Source organism: Anopheles cruzii, chromosome 3 (genome assembly GCF_943734635.1).
Source record: "Anopheles cruzii chromosome 3, idAnoCruzAS_RS32_06, whole genome shotgun sequence".
In the NCBI taxonomy this organism is placed as follows: domain Eukaryota; kingdom Metazoa; phylum Arthropoda; class Insecta; order Diptera; family Culicidae; genus Anopheles; species Anopheles cruzii.
In genome coordinates this window covers 3,489,176-3,513,720 of record NC_069145.1, presented here as the reverse complement: position 1 = coordinate 3,513,720, position 24,545 = coordinate 3,489,176, and the positions used below count along the sequence as shown (strand labels likewise).

The following is a 24,545-nucleotide window of genomic DNA, read 5'->3' as shown; positions in this document are numbered from 1 at the left end:
GGCCGGCCAACGCCAGCGACTGGGTTTATTGTTTTGGTGACAATTATTCCAACCGAAGGTAAACCATCTCTCTTTATTTGTTTTGGGTTTTGGTTTGTTTGTTGTTCTTTGTCTACACACGCGCGCGCACACACTCTTACCGTCCGCGCTACCCGCCCCTCCACTTCCGGCCTTATCACGTAAACCTATCTCAACCACCGTCGCTTTTATCTTTATTTTTTCTGTGAGTTTTTAAAAACAATCCAATATGCTGACACAATGCCCGAACCGGCCTGAACGGTTTGATTACTTCTTATGCTTTACTCTCTTACTTTACCCGGAGACCCACAGTGGCGCTTAACGCACCTCACACGGGTTCTACACAGGGGGGGTTCGTGTAACAGCCAACGTGGAATGTTCGCGTTTTGGGCTGGTGCGACTCGACCCGCGGTCGGGTTTTAGCCTCCTGTCTTCCGGTGAACCAACAACGTTGTCGCAAGCGCTTTCTTACCATTTCGCTAACACTCTTAACCACCCCCACACACACGGGGTGGGTCACTTCACAACAGATCGCGAATTAGTTTCGGTGTTCTGTGGGACTGTGTCTTGTTCGTTTTGTCTTGGGGTCACCCGTTAACGTATCCTACAGCAGCGTTTTGAGCGTTGAGGCCATTTTGCAACTGCTTCCTTCTAAGCTTTCTATCCCACCGGTCTGCAATGGTCTAAATATATATGTTGTTGTTGTATGCTTTCATATATATTATTTGTTTTTGTTCGTTTTTGTTCATATTCATATAGTTGGCGTTTTGCCCCGTTGTTTGTCTGCTGTTTTCGGTTTTGTATATACCTTGGATTAAATGTAGCGTTTCGCATGTCATGTAGCATTGGTTGCTTGTTTTATATATGAGTTTGTTTTTCACTAAATCTGTCCACGCTCCGCTTCCGTGTGATTCCTTTCCGACGACAAAATATCCGGCGACACATCCCGAGGGTCGATATCACCAGGGATCATCTACATCTCAGTGAGCTTGAAGCGTTCAAATCTGAGCGTCTGTTCGTTGCCTGCGCTACCTACTGCGACCGTCAGTTGCTACCCCATTTCTACGGACTAAAGCTAGTGCGCCTGTGTGTTACTTCGCTGCTGCTGCAATCCTAGCATGCGTGGCTTTAAATATGTCTCTTTCATTTTTCGTTTGTTTCACTTTGGTTTATTGCAAAAATGGTTGCGAAAAAACACGAACACAAAAGTCCCTATTTTCCTATTTTCTATGTTGCTCCACCCGCTCTTGCTAACGCCTTTTTTAGGTTTTTCCATGTTCTAGTGTGTTCTACTACCTTTAGCTATCCACCGTAACAGTCGGCGCCGTCGGCCCCCCTACCGGCGCACGCCATATTGTTGTTTGTTTCGGGTTTCTTCTGCTTCGTCGTACTTATTTATTTTATATACTTTTTTGTGTGTTGCCTTTATAGTTTGGTTTATTGTAGATGGTTACACATAATCACCACTACCAGTGCGCACACGTTTGGTTGTTCGTTTGCTGCGTTGTGCGATGTACAAAGTTGTCTTAACTAATAAATTCCTCCCGCAGCTTGCTTTGGTTGATGCTGCTCTGCTGCAAGGGCGCTGCGTGTGCTTGTTGCATGATTTGTGTCTGGGTGTGTGTGTGTGATTCTGTTTTGTATTATTGCATCGTTAAATATGGTTTTGTCTTTCGTCGACTTTCTGCTAAATACCGTGGTGTCGTCGCTGCCTATTAAATGCGCAAAACATAATACTTAACTTAAAATAGAAAACCCCGTTCTCCGAAACGGCTGGAAATAAAATGTGGGGCGAAGACATAACGTGATTCATTTTACGTCCCTCACGCGGCCATCGTCCGGCTCTTCGGCGCGGACTCCGGCGGACAGAAAGCTCGTGCGTTGTTTGTTAGACTATAGTGCGTTCGTGTGTGCATACCTTTCCACTTGGGACACTACACTCGTTTCCTTCCGTTTCCTTTTTGGATAGAGCATCTTTGGTGCAAATGTAACAATATCTTATCTGGCTAGGGCTGATATTTCGTGTACATACGAGTGACAGACAGAGAGAAAGAGAGAGAGCGAGAGAGAGAGAGAGTGCTAATAAATATCTACTCAAATGGGGACGACGACAACAGGGACTCAAAATGCGTCCCACCGATCCGGCCGCCGGCATAAATAAAATCTCGGACGATAAATAATGATCCTCAAACAATGGGTATAAAAATGGGAAAGTAAACTAAATCCTCGCATCCTTTGGCACTAGGTAAGTGTGAATTGAAGTGATTCCGATGGTCCTGCCTGTTCCCCTTATTCCTCGACACCTCACATCCGGGGCCGGGGTGCTTATTCGATATTGGTTTCTCTAAAATCTCTATCTCTGCTGCCGGTGGCCCGTGTTTTATCTACAATTTTGCGTTCCTCGCAAGAGTTGAGTGAGTTTTGAGCGTAAAATTCTTTTCCATAAATCTATGAGCTGCTGTGAAAGTTTAGCTTCTGTGTCTGTGTGAGAGGGAGAGAAAGAGTTTAGTATATTTAGCGTTTCGTTTCGCGGCGTCGCCGCCGGCCACAAGAGTCTACTAATTTCAGTTCTATTTACAGCCTTCCAAAACTGTTATTGTTTATATATATAAGTATATATATATTTTGTTTTCAATTTGAACCATCAATTTGAGGAACCATTCTATCTAAATCTAAACGTTTGCCGACACACAACTCGTGCCGAAGTCGTCACGGATCGGCGGCGCCCGCACTGTAGTGAATAATGTGTGGCGAGTGATTCCGATGTAACAACAGGACGAGAATGGCCGTGAGAACCCACCCAATCGGTTACTGTCTCTCTTTTCTCTCTCTCTCTCTCTCTCTCACTCAATCTATCTGTCTCTTTTCTTTCATCTCTTACATCACGGACCACCTATCCGCTTGCCCGACCCGGATGAGAGCGACACCTTATACATGAAACGATGAAACCGAACCAAAACCGAAGCGTCGCCAACGGCCTAGCCACTGGCCACTGGCTGACCAGGACCGGAGCAGGCCCACCAGGAGCCCGGAGCCGGTGAAAGCGAAACTTAAAAACAGCAACCAAGTCACTGGCGCGACTCGAAATGGAGAGCAAGTAACCGCACGCGGCTAGTACGTAGGTGAAGGCCCCTAGGGCCGTGGTTCGCTTGCGCAAGTGACTCGTAGAGACCGCAGCGTGTCGTCTGTGGTCCGTGTACTTCCACCGGAGGGGGGCATGATGTCCACGAAATGTTCTCGACGAGCGTCTTCGCCATCGTTGGGCATCGTTTCGTTGTGGAAATGGATCGACCACTAACAGGTCGTGGCCACCGTAGGGGCCGCGTCGCCGTCGGCCATCTCTTCACCTTTCTCCGAGCACTCCGTCTCCGTCGTCGCGATGCGTATCGTGAGCCGAATCTAGTCGCCCTGTCAAACGTTCATGGCGTAGAACACCGCACCCTGTTGTGGCTGCTGGCCAGTGGCCTGGGCACTCGGCATCGGCGCACTGCTGGACGTCATGATGGCGTTGGCCGCCGATACGACGGCTCCGGCCTGGCCCCCACCGCTAGTGGTGCCCGCGGTGGTCGTCGCCGAGCTACTGGCGGCGGCCACCGAGGTTCCCGGAGGACCGTGACCTTGCCCGGTCGGTGACAGCAGGTTGCAGGCCACATCGGACTGCTGCTGCACACTGGCCGCACCCTCGGGAGCACCCCGTTCGGTAAATTTGACCACGCCCGGCTTGCCGTCCTGCGGGTACTGTGAGTAAGCGGGAGGTTTCCCTTGGGGTGGTGGCGGCGCTGAGACAGCGCTAGCCGGTGCTGCCGGAGGTCCTGCCGCCGTCGTGCCGGTGGCCACGCTGACCGGGGCCGTGTTGGTGCCTAGCCGGGGCAGCGTCGAGTAGTGCGGCGGAAGTCCGGCGGCCCGGGCTCCGGCCGCCACCACGTGCAGCTGCATCCCCGGCAACGGGTACCCGACCGGCACTCGGATCGTCTGCTGGGTGACCTACGGAGACAAGGGGAGCGAAATTAGGTGAACCTCCACTTCAAGGGTCACGCCAGCAACCCACCTGCTGGTACTCGACGATGTTGTGCTGCCGCCGGTAGTTCTCCTGCTCCTGGGCCGTGTAGCGGTGGTACGTTTCGGCGTTGTACGGGATGAGCACCATCGTTTGGTGGTAGTTGCGCAACGGCGGCGGCGACTCGGGACGGCGCGTCGGACTTCGGGCAAACTTGCCGTACGCCGCGGCCGTGTCCGTCATCTGGTGGATGTGGTGCGCCGTGTGGACCGCCTGGTGCTGCGTGTGGATCTGGTGCGATTGCACCTGCACGGCACTGCCGAGCGGCAAGTTGGCGCAGTTCTGATAGATTGCCTCCTGCCCGTGGTAACTGTGGCGCGTCTGCACCGGAATGTGGTAGTAGTTACCGTGCGGATCGACAGCCGCCAGCAGGTTGCCCGGCTGGTGGGCGTTGGCCGCACCGGGCTGAGTCGTGGCCGCTACGGCCGGTGGTTGCGCTCCGGTCGACGACGGCTGAAGGGCGACTCCCTTCGCGGCCGTTGCAGGGTCCACGGCCGGGTAGTAGCTCCAGGAGGCCGTGTGCTGATGGGTCGTGATCTGCTGCTTGGCAGCGGCCACATGCATGCTGCTAGCGGTGTGTGGCCTCGGCAGCGTGTTCGACTGGATTGGCCCACCCTGACCCGGCTGGGCGCCCGCCGCTGACGTTGGCGTTTTTCCAACCTAAAAATCCGGGATTGAAAACAAACGTTGAGTTAAAAGCACGCTGCCTTGTTGTTGACAGATGAAATAGGCGTACCTGGGCGGGATTGGACGGTGCGGCCAGCTGTGCCTGCATCTGCTGCAGGATTTCGTTGGTGGAACCGAACCGTGGCTTGATCCCTCGCACCGAGGGCCGCGAGTTGAAGCCGTAGTCGTTCTGCTCGTCGTCATCCGACCCGGCACCGGAGGCCGGCGCCGAGGTGGACGTTTCCGCACTGTACCGCTTCTTCAGCCGCTCCGTACGGGCGCCCTCCTGCTGCACGAAGGCCGCCAGCTCGTCCGACTCCTGGCCGGGCGTCCCGGCAATCACATCCGGGGCCACCTTCTTGCCGTCGTCGTCGTGCAGGGCCGCATCGATGTCGCCTATGCTGTACTCGGTGCTCAGCGAGCTCGCCATCGAGCTGCGGTCGCCCGGGTGGGCCAGCGTGTAGTACGACAGGTCGTCCCGCTGGCCGGCCACGCACGCCGTGAGCGGGGCCAGCGTCGACAGGAACTGGCGCCGCGAATCGAGCCCGCGCTGCTGCGGTGGCTGGTGGATCTGCGTATGTCCGCCCTGTATTTGAACGCCCATTCCAATGTCCGGACCCGCCGGGCAACGGCAGTCCTGCCCAGGGAAATCACACAGATAAACACACGCCATCAGTACTCGGTCGGACCCGGCATCGCGAGGCGCGCCGCCTACCTGCGGGATGATAACGATCGGGTTCTCGTCCGCCTCCGGGATCTTCTCCTGCCGCCGGTCCCGGTGGAACAGATCGGTGATCTTCTTGTAGGTCGACCCGTTCGAACCGCTGCTCGAGCTCGACGCCGACGAACTGGGCGAGAAGCTCTTGTCCGGGATGTACTTCGGTTGCTGTGGGTTCTCCTCGCCCGCCGGACTGTCCCTGCGCTCCATCTCCCCGAGCTCACCTCCGTCGCCGGCCTGATCGCTGCCACCGGACTCGTCGATCGGATCGTCGATGTCACACGTCAGCTGCCGGATGCGTTCCTCAAGCGATGTGACATCCTTCACCGGGATCTTTTTCCTGCAACAAAAACAATGGGGGTATTAGCATCACGGACGACGGTTCCAACCGCGGTTGCACTGGCCACTCACTTTGGTTCGTACTTGATGAGGGATCGTCGCAGGGCGTTTCGTTCGATCGTCCGCCGAATGGTGTCGGTTTCACCGGCACCCGTGGCGCCCGACACGGCCAACGCAGCGGCAGCACTGCTCGGGATGTTGGTCATGCTGCCGGAGTTGCTCGTCAGGCTGTGCTGATGGACCAGACCGGCACTGGCCGGCGTCTTCTTGGAGTCGTCGAACGCTTTCAGCGCTTCCTGCGTAAGGACCGTCGGACCGTGGGCACTCGGTGCGGTCGCAGCGACCGCGCCGGGCACCATCGTTGTTGGCGTGTTGCAGGTGGCCAGCGTAACCGTGGTGGCCGTCGGTGTTGCGCCCGTACCGGAAATGGCCGTCGTGAGTAGCGGTTGGATGGCACTGCTCGGGAACAGCTGGCGGACCGCCGAGTTGGGCCGGAGCGCATTGTGGAACAAGCCGGACGAGTGACGCTTGAGCGTGTCCGACATGTAGTTGATGGCCCGACAGGTTCCTCCTTCCCCTTCGCCCAGCCCTGACTGCACCTCGCCGTCACAGCACGCCTCCCGGATCGTGGACTCCTCGTTGAACCGTACCGAGCGCTTCGAGCTCGTCTCCTCGTCCGAGGTCACCATCGTCGAGTCGTCGTTCTGCGCGCAAGAAAAGCCCAAAGTTACATTTCCGAACCAAATTGATTCTATTTACTTCCGGCAACGGGAACCCGGGAACGTCCGGTGCAGACGACCTGGCGTTCTACGAAATATGCCCAAAAAAAGAAACCCCGGCTGTCAGCTTTATTTAAACCGCTGTCCGCATCGTGGGCTCTGTTAAGATGTTCAACACTTCGCCTCGTCATATCGAACGAACGTCAGACCAAAGCCGTTTGTGACCACAAGAGCACGGAAATAGTCTTCGACGGATTCCAACAAATCGATACGGCGGCCGCTTACACCTGTTAAGCTCCTCCCGTGCCCGGCTTAGAGTTCTTCGTTCAGGGAGCCATCGGGGAAGCTGGATCGATTCAAGTGAAAACCCCGCACCATTGTGTCCGGGGGAAACCCCGGGGGAAAAGGTGAAAGTGAAAACCGCCAGAAATTGTCCGACCGAAGAGGATGGAGTCCACCCGCGGCGCTCTCGATAGCGCCCTGTCTTGGCGTTAGACGACTCTAAGCGAAAAGTACCTACAGATTTGTGTGCCATCCATCCGGTGGCAGCTACTTATCGCGGACCCCCGTCCTCCCCGTCGTCCCCGTTTAATGGAACCCGAAGTAGCGGCCATTGCGGTGGGCCGCGGTTTCGATGGCGACCCGACACGGGAAGAGGCAAAAAATAATCGATACCGATCATAATAAATATTGGCGCATTTGCAGTCTGAGCACGTTCCCCGGGGCTAATAAAACCGCTATTTGACAGGATAAAAAATTCATATTACTCTCTCCCTCTCGCTCTCTCCGTGTTTCCGGTGAGCCTTTCCCTTGTGGTCACACCATTTCTCCCCACGGTCTTCGTCTTTCTTCGTTCGCGGTTTCACATGTCGGGGCCTTTCACGGCCACCAATGCTTTTGCGTTATGAAGTGTCTTCGGTTAACCTTTTTTTTTTGCAAAATACAATCATTGGGTGTACCGGAAAGTTCGGAGTATTTGTAGCTAACCGACCGTCGACAAGCATTTATTAACCCACTTTTTTCAAGTGCAACAAAACACTAAACAACGGTGGTTCCTTTATTATTTTACAGATCGTCTTTGTTAATATGAAATTAAAAGTTTTTCGGTTTTTCATTCCCAAACTACTTTGATCCTTTTTTTTGCGGCGACGATTTCAAGTTGCGGTTATTGTCAAGGCCTGCCACTGTTATCCATACTATGAGCCCATGAGTACAAACGGTTTAGAAACGGCTTTAAAACAAGTACTAAATAGGAACTAAATAGGTACTCTGAATCAGGCATATGGCAGACAAAAAGGGCTCAAAACATTGGCATATGAATTCCTCAACCAGCTTCATTAAAAGCGGGGCGCTGTATTTAACCTGTGTTAGCCTTCCAGTCGAATGGAGCTTTCTCGATACACACCTCGCTAACTGCCACCGTGCTATGCACAAATCAGTGCGATGTTTTAGGAAATTCTTATCGTCACTTTTCATTGTCATCAACCCCGACGGAAATCGATTTACGAGCTGAAGGTGTGCTCGACTAGTGGCGCATTGCCCCCTTGTGGCCTTGTGGACCAACATTTGGGAAGAAAGAGCTTACACACGCTCCTTTTCGCACCTTTTCCCCACGACCAGACGACGGCGCCCTAGGAGCGCAAGCTCGCGTTAAATTACATTAAGCGGATTAACAGCTCCGGGAGGCAGAGTCCGGGGATTGGCACACATTAACGCCCCCGGGTGAAGTGGACGCAAAAATGGCCCCGGTGGCTCGCCCTTCGATAGCGGGATAATATCATTAGTAAGATTCCTTTGCGCGCCAAAGTCGGGGTGCACGACAGAAAAGCGGAAAACGATTATTATAATGGAAAATTATGAGAGTCCATTTAGTTTTCTGTCCTATAATCGCCATTTTTGTGTGTGCGTTTGGCCGGTGTTTGATGTTTTACTGAGGGCTGTTGCTGGGTGTTATGAAATCCACGTTCGTGACCTAGTTCAGGGCCATTAGAGTTTCACAAAAAGCGGTGGCGCACTTCTTGCGGACGGGGCTTCAGCGTCTCAATTAAAATATTCGGACAATAGTTGCCATCTCTCCTCCGATAGTTGATGTGCTTTTAATGATCGCCCTGATGTTTTTGTTTCAAAGCTGCCTTGGCTTGAGGATGCTTTCTTTGCAACACACGCAGCCGGATGATGATTACGCAACGTCGCGCCCAAGACGGCTCCCGCGTCCGGAGCCGTCCGATCGATCATGGCCGGATGACTCAATCCGCCGGAAAGCGGAATGTTGTGCGTCAAAAAAAAACCGGACCATCCTACCGGTGGCACGTCCTTGGAACATCCGTGTTACAACCGTTACGCCGTTAGGATGCCGGCGGATACCATCGCCAGCCCGAGAGACCAGTGGTAGGTGGTTTGTGGTCCGTTATTTTCTCATATTTCTTTTCCGCACGCCGGCGCCACGCTCCGCCGTATGCCGGAAGTGGGTCATGACGGCGTCCCCACGGTGGCAAAAATGTGCGCCCCAAAAGGGGGCCAGACACTCTTATCCTGGCGTCCTGTGGGGACGCCGCCGCACACAACACAATAGAAGGGTGGTGTGTAAAAAATCATTTTTTTCCGGCCGTCCCATGCGGTAGGTGCCATCGCAAATTTATGAAAGAACTAAACCCGTATCACACAGCCCGGGCCGTCCGCCGGACATGGGAAACCAATCTCGGAAGCTAAACAGATCGGCCGGTCGGTCGGTTCCTCCGGGGAGCAGGCGTAAAAGCCAGCAAAATACTTGATTTATTACCTGTGCGCGCGTTTGGCACTTTTCTGGCACCCAGCAAACTCCGGCAACGGCAACGGCACCGGCAACTCCCGGTGTGGCCGCACAACGACGCAATAAATTACTTTCCACCGCGCGTTGAATGAAACGCGTGGCAACGAAAAGGAACAACGAGGCGAAATAATACACTGCCTCTGGGTCCGGAACGGGGATGATGGTGGCTTTTCCCGCGGGCATCCCTGTGCGCGAACCCTTTGGGGACACTTTTTTCCGGGGGGGGTCTACAACGTGGCCCACCGAGGGTTCACGGTTCATCCGGCACACCCGGAATCGTCGGAGCACTCTCCGGCGGCCGCGCGAAACTTTGACGTGCCTCGAATGCCTCGGTTCTCATCGGTGAGCCTTTGGCATTGTGTCTCGCACGCCACCGTAATTGCCGGAGTGCTTTCCAGAACAACGCTTCCGAAGGCGTGCGTGTTCTTAGCGACTCCTGCTGCTGCTGGTGGTGACACCGCGATAATCGAGTTCGGTTCGGTCAAAATATATGAGCTTCGTTGCTGCTTATTGTGCCCCGTTCGCCCCCCCGGTGTGACAATGTTAATGCTGAGCGATGAAAATAATTAATTCAAAAATACATGCGCGAAACGAGTTCGAAGCGAAGGTTACTGTGATTTAGAGATGGCCTTGGTGAGCCGTTGGATCGATTTTAAAAGGGGAACCGGTAGGGAGATGACGTTTGAAAGTTTAACTAAAGGGGAAGTTTCCTTTGGCTTATAATTCGCTCTTTCTCTTAAAAATCGAAACTCTCCCTGAAGATTGCTCACAACAAATTGATTTTAATTCTCATATCAGTGACGCAGAGAGGATTTTTTCTTTTGGTTTCAGACTGGTTTCAGTCGGAAAATTTTGTCAAACAAATAATTTGTATATTTTTGACAATTGTCTGATGTTTTTGACAAGAGTCTCAACCAAAAACGGAACACCCTGTATAAGGGACCAAATTCGCCCATTTGCGCCTACTAAGGACCCCACCATCAAATTTAAGTCAGCACCGAAAGGAATTTACAAACCATCTCGAACGTGTCCCTATTTTCGACTGTTTATAATAATTTTGTACATTTGTTTGTATTTTATCACCAAAGAATTGTTGCTTGCTGAATTAACGCAACACATTGGCACCTGTAAATACGGTACCTGGTTTTTCCTGTTATTTTTACATGAAAAAAGACTCATTATGTTTAAAAGGAATCACGGCAATTTGGAGCATAATTTATGAGGGCTCTATTGATACATCGATCGATGTGTAAACTCTCGTTATAAGATTCATCAATTTAGTCTCTTAGCAAGGTACCGAAGGTATCGATAAACGAATGTCCTGTTTACTTAAGCATTCTTTACTTTTGCAGTCTCTTCTTCGATCTTATAACGAGACTTCGCGGAACGATGCGAACTTTGCCAATTGTGCTTCTGAGCAGCACGTGCTTTCCATGGTCAATAAATCTCATAAAAATTTGCACATCCGTTATTTGCACTCACAGAATTGTCCCAACCATACAATTTTGCACAACAAAATGGCGGAACACGAAAAATGTATTGAGGAACTCACCTGAACGGCCGATGGTTGTTGTGGTTGCTGTTGCTGGTGTTGCGGATGTTGCTGTTGCTGTTGCTGCTGGTGTTGTTGTTCGTTTTTCCACAGCTTACCCCCCTTCAGGATACCGCTGATGGCTTGTGCCGTGCTGAGCGGCCTATGCTTCCCAAGCTCGTAGTGAGCACCTGCTCCGGCCGCGGCCGCAGACGACGCTGACTGTTGCGAGGTTTCGGAGTTGGAACGGAGCAGCTGTTTCTGTTGCTGCTGTTGGTGCTGCTGCAGAAGCCGATAGTCTTGGGCAGAAGCCATGGAAGACATGCCCACTCCGGGGCCACCTGAACCCGCCGTCGCCGCTGCCGCCGCCGCCGCCGTTGCCAGCGGTACCGCCGTGGAGCCACCCTCGTTGCCTGCTGCTGGAACGATAGTGGGAAGCGTGGTGGATGAGGAGGACGAGCTTGTTGTTGTGGTGGTGGTGGTGGCGTTGGGGGGAGCAACGCCAGAGGGCGTCGGATCGGTGGCCGCCGCCGCCGCCGGCGTTCCTTTCGAGACGATCCGTCGCTCGGTCACGGTCGTCATTGTGATCGTTTCGACGATGTAGCGCTGTGAGCTCTGGGTCACCGACCCTGCTGCCGCCGTCGCAGCCGCAGCCGCCGTCGTCTTTGTGGCCGCCGAACCATCAGCACCACCACCTGCTCCCTTGCCATCGCCGCCATCTTGGTTGGTCGAAGGGTTATGTTTTTGGGGTGGAATTATCAATTTGCGACCACCACACGAAGTGTCGGCGAATTGTCGGAATAAAAATTGAATTCGTTAGTCAAAAACCAGGTCGAAAACCAGTCTTCCAAAGGGAGCTCTGGCAGATGCAGTGTCGTGCTCGAGAGACAGAAAATGAGTGTGACAGAGCGAGAGAGAGAGCGTTGCACGCAAAAATCAAACAATCGAAAGTGGTGCAAAATACGGAGTCAGAGTCACGGTCACAACTCTTACGCAGGCCGCGGTGCACCAAAACTTGAACACAGGAACTCAGCATTCTCCTCAGCACGCAATAAAACATTGACCGAGCAGTGTGTTTACGAGGCAAGAAACCATTTTTACGTCAAAAGGTGATGCTTCAGCCATTAAGCAAAATGCAAAACTAGAGCCTAATACCATAACGCTATCTATTATTGTATGCAATCGAGTAGGTGAAACTAGTACTAAATGAGAACTACAGTACGGGCTGGCGATCATGATCGTGATTTCAAGTCAACAAAACGTGCGCTTCTATGTAACTGTAACGGAGAGCCCCGGAACATCCGACTACGGCAGGCAACCGACGATGGCGAGGCGAGCAGATGGCGAGGCGAGCAGATGGCGATAATGATGCTGATGGGTGCTATGTTTGCTTCTTTTCGTCTACTTCTAGAATCGGACTGCCGGCAAATAGATGACCATGCCATCGGTTTCGATTCGGTCACGACGGGACATTAATTTCCTCTCGAGAAAAGGGCGCCCAAGGCGTCCACCAGGCGCCTCCATCCGGCGAGTGAACGGCGGATATGAGCGGCGTGAGCGGCGTGAGTCGTGGCGTGTGATTGATTCCATGATTAATGGAGGGACGCCACAGAGAGCTACATTTCAATTGATATCTGTCTCACTCGCTCTCTCGATGCCTGTGGGTGTTCTCGGAAGAATGCAAATCAATTTGCCCACACAGCCCGACATACCGACGAGGGACTTGTGCAAACCTAATTTAGCCCACCGTCGGCCAAGCGCTACCGACATTATTCATTTCGTGAATTATTTTGCCCGATGTGTGCCAACAAATGTGAGGTGTGATTGAGATGCACAGTTCGTGGTGACAAAACAGCAGCAGCGGCTACATATGTAAATATCCGAAGTGCGCATAAATCAATTCCCATCCGGACGACGCGCTCGTAAGTAATTGCATTAGTGTTGCTTCAACTTTTGTTCCCTTGTTTTTTTTTCTCTGGTTGAGGGCGAAAAAACTCCCAGAGACCTTGAGACGAGCAAAGGGGCGCGGGTGGGGGACAATAAAAATCGTGGGATACTCCTGAGAGAAAGTTCCGTTTTGCAACAAAGTTGCTGTAAAGCGCCAGGATTCAGAGAGCGCACGAGAGTGAGAGAGAGAGAGATTTGTTGGTGTTTGGAACGCGGCGGCAGGACGCGCTTCCGGACGGGTTTGCGTGGTGCTGATGATGGGCGAAATGATGGTGGTGGTGGTGGTCGTCATCGGTCGTGCGAAAGCTGATGGTGGCCAGTGGCCTTCGCCTCTCTGCACCGAGAGAGAATCGATTTTCCGTCTGAATGCTGGCGTTAAAATGCACTCGTTCTCGTTCAACTTTTACTACCAATAACAAAGGGTGAACTTCATCAAACCGTGAACCGTAACACGTGTGAGTAGTAAGGAAGGATAAAGTACTTCCAACGTTACAAGCAGCCAAATGTGTGGCCATTCGCATTGAAAGGTGAACAAAATTCAACAACAAGAAAATAATAAGGGAACTAAAGTTTGAAACGGCAGAGCAGCACAAACCTTCGTTGGCCGCGGACCGGGCACCGGGCTTACCTTGCGAGCTGGAGTCCTGCACCTGTTTGATGGTGAGAAATTTAGGCCGCTCTTCGCCGGCGATAATCTCCTTCGCCGTCACGCGCCGTTCCGGTGACGCCTTGGCCAGCGGCACCAGCGCGATGGGGAGCGTCGCGTGGGGCGGCAACGGTGCCTCCAGCATCGGTGACATATCGTCCGAGCACTGGGAGTCACACTCTGGAACGGGAAATTGAAAGAAAAAAATATTAATTTTTTGAATCGGAATTCGCTCTCTTTGGGTCGCCCGTTTTAGAATTACAAAACAAGGATCTTCAACTTCAAGGATCACCAATCGCATCAATGCACCAAAAAGGAAAGTTCATTTGTTCGCAAACACAATCATACTTATCCACACTTGAAGGTTCTTTCTCTCTTCTCCGCTCAGTCCTACGGGGCCGTGGAATACAAAACACTTGACTTTTTGGCGATTTCGGGTGTTGAAGTTTGAACAACTGCGCGCCACAAATGCTAAGTAATGCGAACGAGGCGGAAAGCATCGGGCGGATGCAAATCCGAAAAATGCCGGCTCCAAGTACTCCGGTGAGCCTATCACAGTGTTTGCCATCCGCTTGCTTTTCAAGTGCTGCGAATCCTGGCGAATAATAAGAGCCCGCACGTGTGGGCCCGACATGAGCTTGGGCAAGAATTCGATCCGTGCCGGGTATGGCCACACATTAAAGCCGGAAGTTTTTAGCCTGCCCTTCACGTACCTTCCGATGTGAGTGTGGGGCGGGAAGGACGAAAATGTAAGCGTTTTTTGTGTTTTTGCCGCAACCACAGAGGGTAAACGTGACAAGCAGATTATAGGGGGTCGCTTACAGCATCCCCGGGTCGGAGCATCCTTTCTGTGCCCGGTGAATGCGTACGGCACACGTGACTCTGATTGGGTTTTAGTTTGCTAAACTATTTCCTGAGCTATTAATAAACATTACATCGTAATTTATTCAACGGCAACGGCCCACGGCGAGGCAACCGAATGATTGTAAGTGCGAAATGGTGTTAATCAAAGACTCAAGGCTGATGAGAAGTTCCCTAAAAATATTACCCTCACGTTGTCACAGTTTTAGAAACAGGAACGGGCTGCAAAAAAAGGGATCAAAAGAGAGCCACGGAGACGTTTATAAATGGGTGACAATTTGCGCCCTGCCGTGCCCCTGCGTAATAAACTGGCCAAGGCAGTCCCGCAGGACGAACAGGCAAGGCAACGGACGCCGCATCTTAAAATGAAGCCGTGCCACTTCCCTTCGATAGGCGCACCGAATTCCAGACACGCACCGGGCACACGTTTTCGTACGCATTTATGCGTATCACGCTGTGAAACGTGTCGCCAATATGGCCGTCATCATTCGTGCTGGAGCTACTTATGCGAAGTCGGCGGAAAATATGGACCTCACGCACTGTTGCAAAGGTCAATTTCTGACCTAATTCCGTGTCTCACACACATAAATTGGGACGAATTCATTCCGCTGAGTTCCACACTCTGGATAACCGACCTCGTTCGACAAGCAACAAATGTTTCTGTCTAGTAAACAATGTAAGCAACAGTCGTTGGCATACTTGGATCTAAAATGGTGACATTTCTTCTCACGCATAACGCATGAGAGAGTGAGATAACGCAGCTGTGTTGGCAGTGATCGGTTCTCAATCGGTTCTCAATCGGTTTAGATGAAATTGCTTTTACTGTAAAGTAAATAAACAGCAATAAACCCAATGTTACAGAAAATAGGTTTCAGGCGGTATTTTTTGTTGAGGATTGCTAAACAAAGCGAAGCTTAGAGGCTTCATTACTTCTGATTAATATTTCAACATTTGTATGCCGATTGACGATTAAATCAAATTAGATTTAGTAATAAAGATTTCATCCCTTCTGAAGCGCAATTTACTGTAACCTCAGATAGTTCTGGGACTAACCAGTATTATTTTAAACAATCCACAAGATTGATAAAATACCAGTCCAATACCATCCTTACTAAATCCGCACACCATCTGCAGGCTCCAGGAATGGAAACCCAACGGACAATGTTGTCGAAGCACCGAACACCGAGCTTAGCCGCGCGCAAACGTGGCGTGACCTTGCACAAACACTTGCTCACAGGATCCTTTTCTAGGGCACCGGAAACAGAATCTCCAATTCCGTTGGAAATGCAGCCGAAACATGCATCCCAGGAAGCGACGGAAGAAAGCCTGAGTCCACCTTTCAGCGGACGAGTTCTCTCGTTTTTCTCGTTTCCATTACTATTCCGGAACTCCGAAGACACGCAGTACCTCCGTGTTTTGGGGTGCACCTCACTGCTAAGTTACAACGCAGGATGCCCCGGATGCATCCAGCCCAAACAAAGGCGGATTCCCCTTTCGGTGGCAGTGCAGTTGCCAATTGTCAACAGCACCGCCGTGCACATGCACATGCAGCTGCAACAGAGCACAGAGGGGGTGCTTGGAACACGAACACGAAGAGAGGTGGTCTTTGTTTAAACTCCGTGTCGGGGCTAGCAGAGAGGTCCACCTTCAACATCCGCTAGCTCCGGATTCCGCGTTCTGCACTTCCGCAGATAAGAAAAAGAATTCTATAAAATTAATTGGAATAGGTCGACGGTACTTTTGACTAACAAAACCGCTGTTCAGCGAATGGAACTTGGGCTGCATATGATGAGGACAAAGAGAAGCAGATGTTCGGTTGGTAGTTTTATATTATGTTGCCATCAACTTTTAGTGAGCTTCAAATTGAGCAAAAACGGGAAACTTTTATCATATGGTTTGAATTTTGTTCTAAAATATAACATTACACGAAACAAGCAAGTTTCTCGGTAATGCCGCAAAGCGTGGCACAAAACTTCTGTTAGCCACCGGAGCGGAGCATAGCATCCGAACCGGGGTTTACACAGCGCGAAGCCCCCGCCCCCCCCCCCCCCGGGGACGTCCCCTGTGGACACCGAGGATGAGTTGAGATTCGTTTTATTATACTCCTTGGGAAAACGCTCTGCTCTCGACCATGGATTGTTATAATTTTCTCACAATGTGTCTCACAAGCTCCATTGACCAGCTACGACGACGACCACGACGATGGTGCTGATGATGATGATGATGAAGACAGCATTGCTTAGGAATTCCCGCCGTTCCGGCAGTTCGACCCGGAACTACCGTTTTCATTACGGCGACGGCGGGCGCGCTAATGCCTCATGTCCAAGCTCCACCACCACAAGATCTCCATTAGTGGGCACAAAAAGCACGGGGCCTCATAAATCGCCAAGAACGCCCTCAGCCAAGGGCCGGAGTCGAACAGTTGGACCCAATTTACGATCATCGTTTTCGCGGAATAAGTCGGAGAGAGTTTCCTGCCACATCCCCGGTTCTAGGTGCTGAAAATAGCCACGCCAAGGCTGGCCACACTGAGGGCACGGTTATATTGGCTTCATACCCCGAGTGGAAAGAAACCCGCGGGGACCATTGTTGCGAGAATGCGGGAGTTCCCACAATTAAAATTAATAAAAAGATACCACACCACCCCAGTACGTGGGTTGTGTTGGTCCGGTTCAGGTGTGGTCGTAAAACTTGGACCATCCATCAACCGGTGCACGGCTGCTCGGAACTCCGGCTGTGCCCCGATTTTCTGAGCAAGTTTCCAGGAGAACACGACGGTCAAGTTCGTTGGCCGGCGGTACCTCAATCGCTGCCGACACACGCTCAACGATGAGGTTTCTGCAAAGTCAAAGTTTCCGAGGGCCAAGGTGCAGATTATAGGTGTTTGAGTAAACTCCGGTAGGAGTTGTTATGGTCTTGCCAGTGTTCCAAAACATATTTCCCTCACTTCCGTTTGTGGTGTTGCTATCCAGAAAGGTGTAACCAACGAGGTCACGGTCAGATTGAACATCTCATCGATTGAGTTCCATTAAATCGGCTTGTGGTTGCTTCTAGAGAAAGCAATTCTCCAATGGCTTCTGCCTTTCCGTACGCAATTCCGATCCCGATTGGAGCACGGACCTCGCTACAAGCAATAACATTCCTAATCATCCATAAACACCGGTTTTACTGGCAGCGCCCAGCCCAGCGCGCCCGGCAGGAAGTCAATGATAGTAATAGTGTGGCCCGTGCAAATTGTCCGCCCGCCCAACCACCATCAAATCCGTGTCGTGCCCGAATTTGAAGTGTCCCGCATTTTACTACCAACCTGTGCCGAGAACTCGCGCAAACACACCTTCGCCTGGTCGTAATGAATTCGTTTGCGGCTTTTATCGAAAAACTTGCTCGACAGTTGCCCGACGTGTCCATGTTGGCGCACCCGAATCTCTGTTTTGGGGCACGCATTTGGGAAGGCAACAGGACCGGGCTCGGGACTACTGCTGTCCCTTGTTCTTGAGCCCAGTACTTGCGTTGCCGTCAACCTGCAGTTTGCAAAATATTAACAACCGATCGACAGCTGGCGATCGGAGGACGCCGGGAAGGCCGAGAACCACCACGACCCGGCAGCAGCAACATCTGGCATCTGGGTGCACGATAAGCATAAAGCTATTTCGCAGATTGTTTCACCCGACGCAGAGCCTTTTGGGGGGGGTGAAAAACAATTTCCGCCTCGTTTCACATCTTCCGCCCGACCTATTGGTTCGCGGCCGTTCTGCCTCCCGGTACCCGAACATGTCAGCCGTGGCTTGACAAAAAGTTGGTCCTTTGCACAAAAAAATTTTCATTCTAATGAACCTCAATGTTCGACGACGACGGCAGTGCAGCAGCGGGAGGTTCTACTTTCCTCGGAATAAGCTCAATTTGACGTGCCCAATCTGACGCGAACCATCAATGCCCGAGAAACGTGCGAAGACATGGGAAAACGGCCACGACACCCATAAAACCTGGGCACGGACGGGCAAATGGGTGGCAATCAAGGCGAACGTTGTAAAAAGACTTTTGGTTTTGAATTTTCATCAGTTCCCGTGAAGGCTGTTTGGAGGAATGTTGACGTTGGCATTTAATGCTGGCCCTAAGTGACAGCCAGGCGGGTCAGACGATTACGGGTTTGTGAAAATTGAAATCTAACTCCGGTTAAAATCAATACTATTTCCGTCGGTTAATAAATATTTATTTTACATTTTGGATTTTATAAACTTGTGATAATGTGACCTTTTGCATGCACAGATTTGGCACAGAGTTTGTCGTTCGAAGGTCTCTTTGAGGTTACGCAATTGAAAGTAGTCGCTAGGGGTCACGGGGGTCGGGTAAATCTACTCCGCCCGGATCTGCAAAACGCCAGATAATTTCAATTTCGATTTCGTTCCCTCAGATATGTCGGCTATTTCGGTTCCCGAAGAATAATCGGAGCGTGTTGCGACATTTAACGCCGATCCGAGTTGTGGTCAAGCTTAACCAGAAGCTTTTCTATTAACCGTTTGATATCCTCAAGGATCTACACAAGACTAACTCGTTTTGGGGTGTTCCACAACGAATTTGGAGGAAATTTTGAAATATCCTTGAACCAACCATCTGTCGGTCGGTCGGATTAGATAATCAAATTTCGTTTTCTTTAGGGAGCAAAATATTTACCTCCGAAGAATCTGCAACCTTTTATGAATGTAAGCGTTTTTAACACCATCCGTGAATTGGCTCTATCCTTGGAACCAGGAACTCTGGACTCGTAGCACTTTTGATTCACTTTATCGCGATCTGGGTCCGAGTGTCCGGGTCTAACTTTAATTACATTTTGTAGTGCGCTGTCAACACGTTGTACAAACAATCCCATCCATGCGTCACTTGCGTTACACGGCGTTACTTAAAATAATGTAACCACAGACACGACCCGCACACACGCTTACTCTTAAACGTCAGAAGTTACGATTCAACGCTTACTGTTTATCCACAGATTAATAAGGGAAGCCAAACACTTGCAGGTGACAAAGTACGCACACAAGTAGGCTTCGGTGAGCAGGTCGTCAAGGAAGTTTCTAGCAAAGCCACAAAAAAACCCGATGGAGTCCAAATTAATCCCCCGCGGGGACACCCATTGTTGTGACCTTGTGGCTTTTTGGGGTGTTTCTTCCGCGGCGTTTGTGTCGGTGGCCCACCTCCGGAGAGCGGAACAGAGCGCGATAACCCAAACCACCGTCTCCTTCACACCAGGCACCAGAGGGGTCAGGACCGCAACTCTCTCTTATCGTCCCGTGCTCGCGATGGCAAAACTGATACGCCACGCCGTGCCGGTGGTCACAGTTTATGTTTATTTTGGCTACTGGTCCGGGGGCCAAGCCGTGCCGGGGCCGTTAATGAAAGCCGGGACACCCTTCACACTCCGTTTCGACGCAATTTCACTGACTACAGCAGCAGGTCAACGGGTTCGGCAAAAGAAACACACCAAGTCGGAACACCCCGAACGGGTAAGCGCGCACACGCGATGCCAATTAATTTCATTCACCAATTTGTCACCAACTTTGCTTCGTTTGTTCCATTTTCACGAACTTTTCGCAGCAGCAGAACGGAACCGCGGCACCAACGACGCAGTTCGCAGTTGCTGCCTTTACACTGCGAACACAAAATCGATTTTCGGCCCACACCCCAAAGAACAAGAACTCCTTGCGAGACGGTCGTGGTTTGTCACTTGATTTTATCGCCGGATATCTAGAAGAACCCACCCGGCGAAAGTGGTGATCGCGTGCAATCGCGATCGGAACAGCGGCCAGAATAAATCGAACTGCCCCAGAATGGGTGCCGGTAGGGCCTCGCTCTCCCTCTGGATGGGCTCCCGCCCGGATGGGTGTGTTGAAGGGGCGGATCCCCGGAGAAAACGGACCACCGCGGCCCCGGGCCGAACCCAGCCGAGGTGCCGAGTTCCGGAAAGAGTGTAATGAACGAATGACAGACGAAAACATAAAACTCTGCTGACACAGACTGTTTCCTTTTAAATGAAACCACATGACCGCGTGGGGAAACGAAATCAAAGCAAAGAGAGAGAAAGAAGAGAGAGAGAACAAATAAAATAATATTTATATGTGTGGCAGCCTTATGCACACGTTCCCTTCGGCCGCGCATAAACACATCGTGGCCATCGCGTAGCATAAATAAATCACCCCTTTTGTATGTGGTCGATGACGCGGCCCACCGCCACAAGGGGCCACCCCAGCCGGTGGTGCCTTCGGTGAAACCACAGCAGAGCACAAACAACAGCGATCCTCTTTCATTGTGGCGATCCGGCCGGCTAAAGATCCGGCCCGAAAGATTGTCTATGCAAAAACGACCTGCACGGGTCAATTTAAAGTTTCCAGCGGCGGGGAAATGCAGCCACTATATGCTTCACTGAGCATATAAACAAACTTCCGCTTTGTGGAAAAACTGTCCGAAATTCCGGCTAATTAGTTTCATTTTGTTCTGTGAAAAAAACGAACGAGCCAAACGAATGCGAGTTCGAACACCAGCAGGGTGTGCATTGCGGAACGTGCCAATGCAGCACACACATAGTTTGGACAACCGGACCCCATGCTTTGGTGTTGGTGAACTTCCCCGGAAGCAACGGGGAAACATGATTCCCAAACGTGCGCTCGCCCTCAAATAATTGGTTCACTTTCACCTCAGTGGACGCGGATATTTCAATTTTCTGAAGAAGACCTACAAGACCGCGCTCCGGTCAAAAGTTCAAACAAATTTGAGAAGGTCAAGTTACGGATACGGCACGCTGCTGCATACTCCGTTGGGGAAATCGGACGGATGCACCAGTTTTTCGTAGAATTTAAAATATTTTGTAAACTGTTTTGACTTTTGACCAACCACAGCTCAGCAGACTTTTAATTAGGTTTCGACGGTTCTATACTTTCAACTCAGTAATGTTTCAAATCTATACACCGATAAACACCCACAGTAATGTGCCAAAGTTTCATATTGACAGCAGTAGATTATTTCTTTGTACTCATACTCAAAAATATTGAAGTCCTCAGACGCGATCAATATACAAAATGTTTGCTCTTGGGATATCGAAAATCCTCGAAACAACTCACAAAACACCATCGGAAAGTGATTGACTCCGATCTCAGATTCCAGATCTGGTAACTGTACCTAGAAATCTTGGTGAGGAGATTTTCAAATTTTATTCCAACGAACTAAAGACCGTAAAAGCTTCCGACGAAAGCATTCGATCCGGAACCAACAAGCAGCAAGATTCTGCGAAAAAAGTGGAGGTTTTCGTTAGAAAGGGAATCATTGACATAAAAAATAGCATCAGAGTGATTGCGTCAGTAACACACAAAACTTCAGAACATTGTCAATGCTTTTCAACGATTCTTTTATTTCAAAGACACACACCCTGTGTTTGAATTTCAAAATCTATTGAGCCAAAAACTAAGTTTATTCTAAAAATTGAGAGATTTTCTGTGTTTTTTCTCACAGGAAATGGTTGCTATGATTTCAGCGAATAGAAGTTTGTCAAACATGTTCCAACAGGGCACCCCACGCCCAATCTAGTAACCAATGGCTCAACCGTCGGTAGGATGTTCAACGAAAGGCAAAACTCATGTTCTCGAATAAATCTTGCCACTCGAAAAGGAAGACGGGCCCGGTCTCCACTTGGGCGACGAATAATCACACTGTGGGCCTCTGGGGCTGTGCTCGTCGTGCGGATTCTCCCGGAGCACAGGACCGCGGTGATACTTTATTGCTGCCAGTGGAGTGGAGCCCATCTGCAAATACATCCTTCGCCGTCATTCAAACCAGACTGCTGGTGCTGGCACATCGGCTTTCCCGGTGGCCCGCGCCAAGCTTTAGACGTCCCGGACTAGAGCGCCTTGGTGACAATTCATAAATCTACAACATTTCCGTGGCCCGGGACCGGGATTCAAATTAAATGAGCTATAGGTTGCGGTGCGGCTGGAACTGCTGCAAATAATGAATGAATTCTTGCGTAAATTGCCTGACGCGACGATCAAATCTTCCGACCTACAGATGATAATTTCTGGAGAAGCACATTCCGTCCGCGTTTGCGTCCCAGTGCGTCCGTCGAGGACAGGACCACCGACGCCCGGGTGTGGCTGGGTGCGGTCCGAAAGTTCCACCAAGTGAAATTGGTGTGGCGTACGGCGGCAGAGAAACGCGCTCGCCGGTGGCAGCAACTCGAGGTTAGTTCCGGATGACGCTACACGCTGAACGCCCGCGCATCGTACCGTACTTCCGCCATCGAAATGTCACTCGCGCCCTCCGGTGTGCACGGTGATGTCAACCTTCCCCTCGAGGATTCGAGGGGACACCAACCAACATGCAACACACACACACGGTTGTGTGTGAAGTCATGCGTGACGCAAAATCGTTACGACGAGGGTCACGGTTCACGGAAGGTCCCCGCACGTCCCCCACGGCGGACACCAATTCGGTTTCTGCGGCCTCTACGTAGGCGAAACGGAAGACAGCGTAATGAAACTTCAATTTCCGCTTCGTGGCGGAGGGCGGCCTCTGAACCTGTTGAGCCCGCAGGTTAGTTTCCTACTTCCGGACGTCAAACAATAGGTCACCGCTGCCGTGGCGAGCTCCACCAGGAGCTTCAGGTCGACTCGACGGACGATAAGAGACATCGTGCCTCGCGCGCGACCGACGATAGGTTCCAGTTGGAACCACCTCTAATCGTGCCAATCGTGACTGGGTTAAACGAAAGGAATTATTGCTTCTGTCGGCCGTGTCCCGAAACAATGTCACACACAAGTGTGTGCCCTTATCTGCCCGGGTAAAGGTTGCAACAGGTAAGGGTACTTAACTCGACCAGCTTATGGTCCCCACGAATCGGAGTTCTGTGGAATGCTGGAGATTGGCGACATTTTATGTGAAGCACCTCAGAATGGACCACTCCACTCGAGCTACATTGTTGCCGTAGGACCTTGCGTCCCAGGTCAACCTTTTGCTGATTGGGGGGAAAAAAAGGATTATGACTCATTACTTCCTGGACCAACGCTCTCTGGTAAATTGAAGACGAAAGACACATTCCCGAGGTGTCTGGTGTCAGCGCCCTGTCAGGGAAAAACAATTCTTGCCCCAAGCGAGTGGAGGGTGCTTCGAAATCGATTGGTTTTCTGTTACACCGCGCACTCCCCGTGACAGTCCCAGGATGTACAGCGAACAAATTTAATCGAAAACCTGCATTTCATTCCTGGAACGGTTGACCTGGATTCCTGGGCGCGCGTGTGGCATGAAAGCGGACCCGCCCATTCCCGTCGGCGACGATTCAAAGGGTCGCTTTCGGGGGCCGCGCTCCTACAACAACATTTCCTGTGCCACTTCCGGGGACGACCGAGCGCATTCCAAGTGACGGCAGCAACACGTCCTTCGAAATACCAGACGGACGCTCCGTCGGACGGCGTTTGGCGCACAAACGAAGGTTGAAGTAGCAATTTCCGCAGCAACGGTGACCTGCCCTCTACTTGTTTTTTTTCGGGAGGCTTCTCCAGGAAGCCAAGCATTCCGAGGGAAGTTAAGCAATGGGCGATTGATAACTTTTGGGACCGTTACAAGCAGGGCAGGGCGCCAGATTCCGTTTTGCCATCGAGAAAGGTTTCAAGGTCACAGAGGAACACGCCAGACCGTCAGCCGGCTGGCCGACGAGTTCCGCGAGCGGAAATGGAGCGAAAACAAGCTGTCCACGGTTCGGCCTCTCCGTGCCGTGCCGGATGTACCGTCCGCAAGGAGGCAATACAGGGACTCGTTAACGAGTTGCTTCGGAGAGTCATCGATAATCACCAATCATAAATCGAACATCGGCAATCATAAGCCGCGGTTCGGTTGTGATGATGGTTTTGATAGAGTCGTAACTTTAATGGCGGCACATAACTTGCCTAACAGGTCCCATTTGTCACCAAAACGGAAGCTTGCGGTATGCTCTTGTTACAAATACCCAACAGTATTGTTCATGAAATCGATAAAAGCTTTGCGGTGGCGCCATTGAGTTTTTATCGCAAAGCGAACATAAAAAGGATTTCGTTGAAAGCTTTTTAGTAAATACTCCTGTAATTGGTTCATCACATACAAGTTCAAAATATTCTTGAGTTTGTATGTTTATCTTTTCGTCTATACAGACCCGGATAAGTTAACATCAACATAAATGTTATTTGATTTATTGCCAGGTACATTAGGGATTTCCAACATA

At 51.1% G+C, this 24,545-nt stretch overlaps 1 protein-coding gene across 1 annotated transcript in view; it reads right to left on the bottom strand.

Moving 5' to 3' along the window:
• Nucleotides 1-3,429: 3,429 nt before the first annotated feature.
• Nucleotides 3,430-24,545, bottom strand: part of LOC128274892 (uncharacterized) — a 42,189-nt gene continuing 21,073 nt past the window's right edge. The window contains exons 4-11 of the mRNA XM_053013231.1: nucleotides 13,433-13,630; nucleotides 11,506-11,576; nucleotides 10,866-11,472; nucleotides 5,871-6,510; nucleotides 5,457-5,799; nucleotides 4,812-5,378; nucleotides 4,067-4,735; nucleotides 3,430-4,002 (exon numbers count right to left, since the gene is read on the bottom strand). Of these exons, the coding sequence (XP_052869191.1) occupies nucleotides 3,430-4,002; nucleotides 4,067-4,735; nucleotides 4,812-5,378; nucleotides 5,457-5,799; nucleotides 5,871-6,510; nucleotides 10,866-11,472; nucleotides 11,506-11,576; nucleotides 13,433-13,630 (3,668 nt within the window). The remainder of the gene's footprint in view (nucleotides 4,003-4,066; nucleotides 4,736-4,811; nucleotides 5,379-5,456; nucleotides 5,800-5,870; nucleotides 6,511-10,865; nucleotides 11,473-11,505; nucleotides 11,577-13,432; nucleotides 13,631-24,545) is intronic.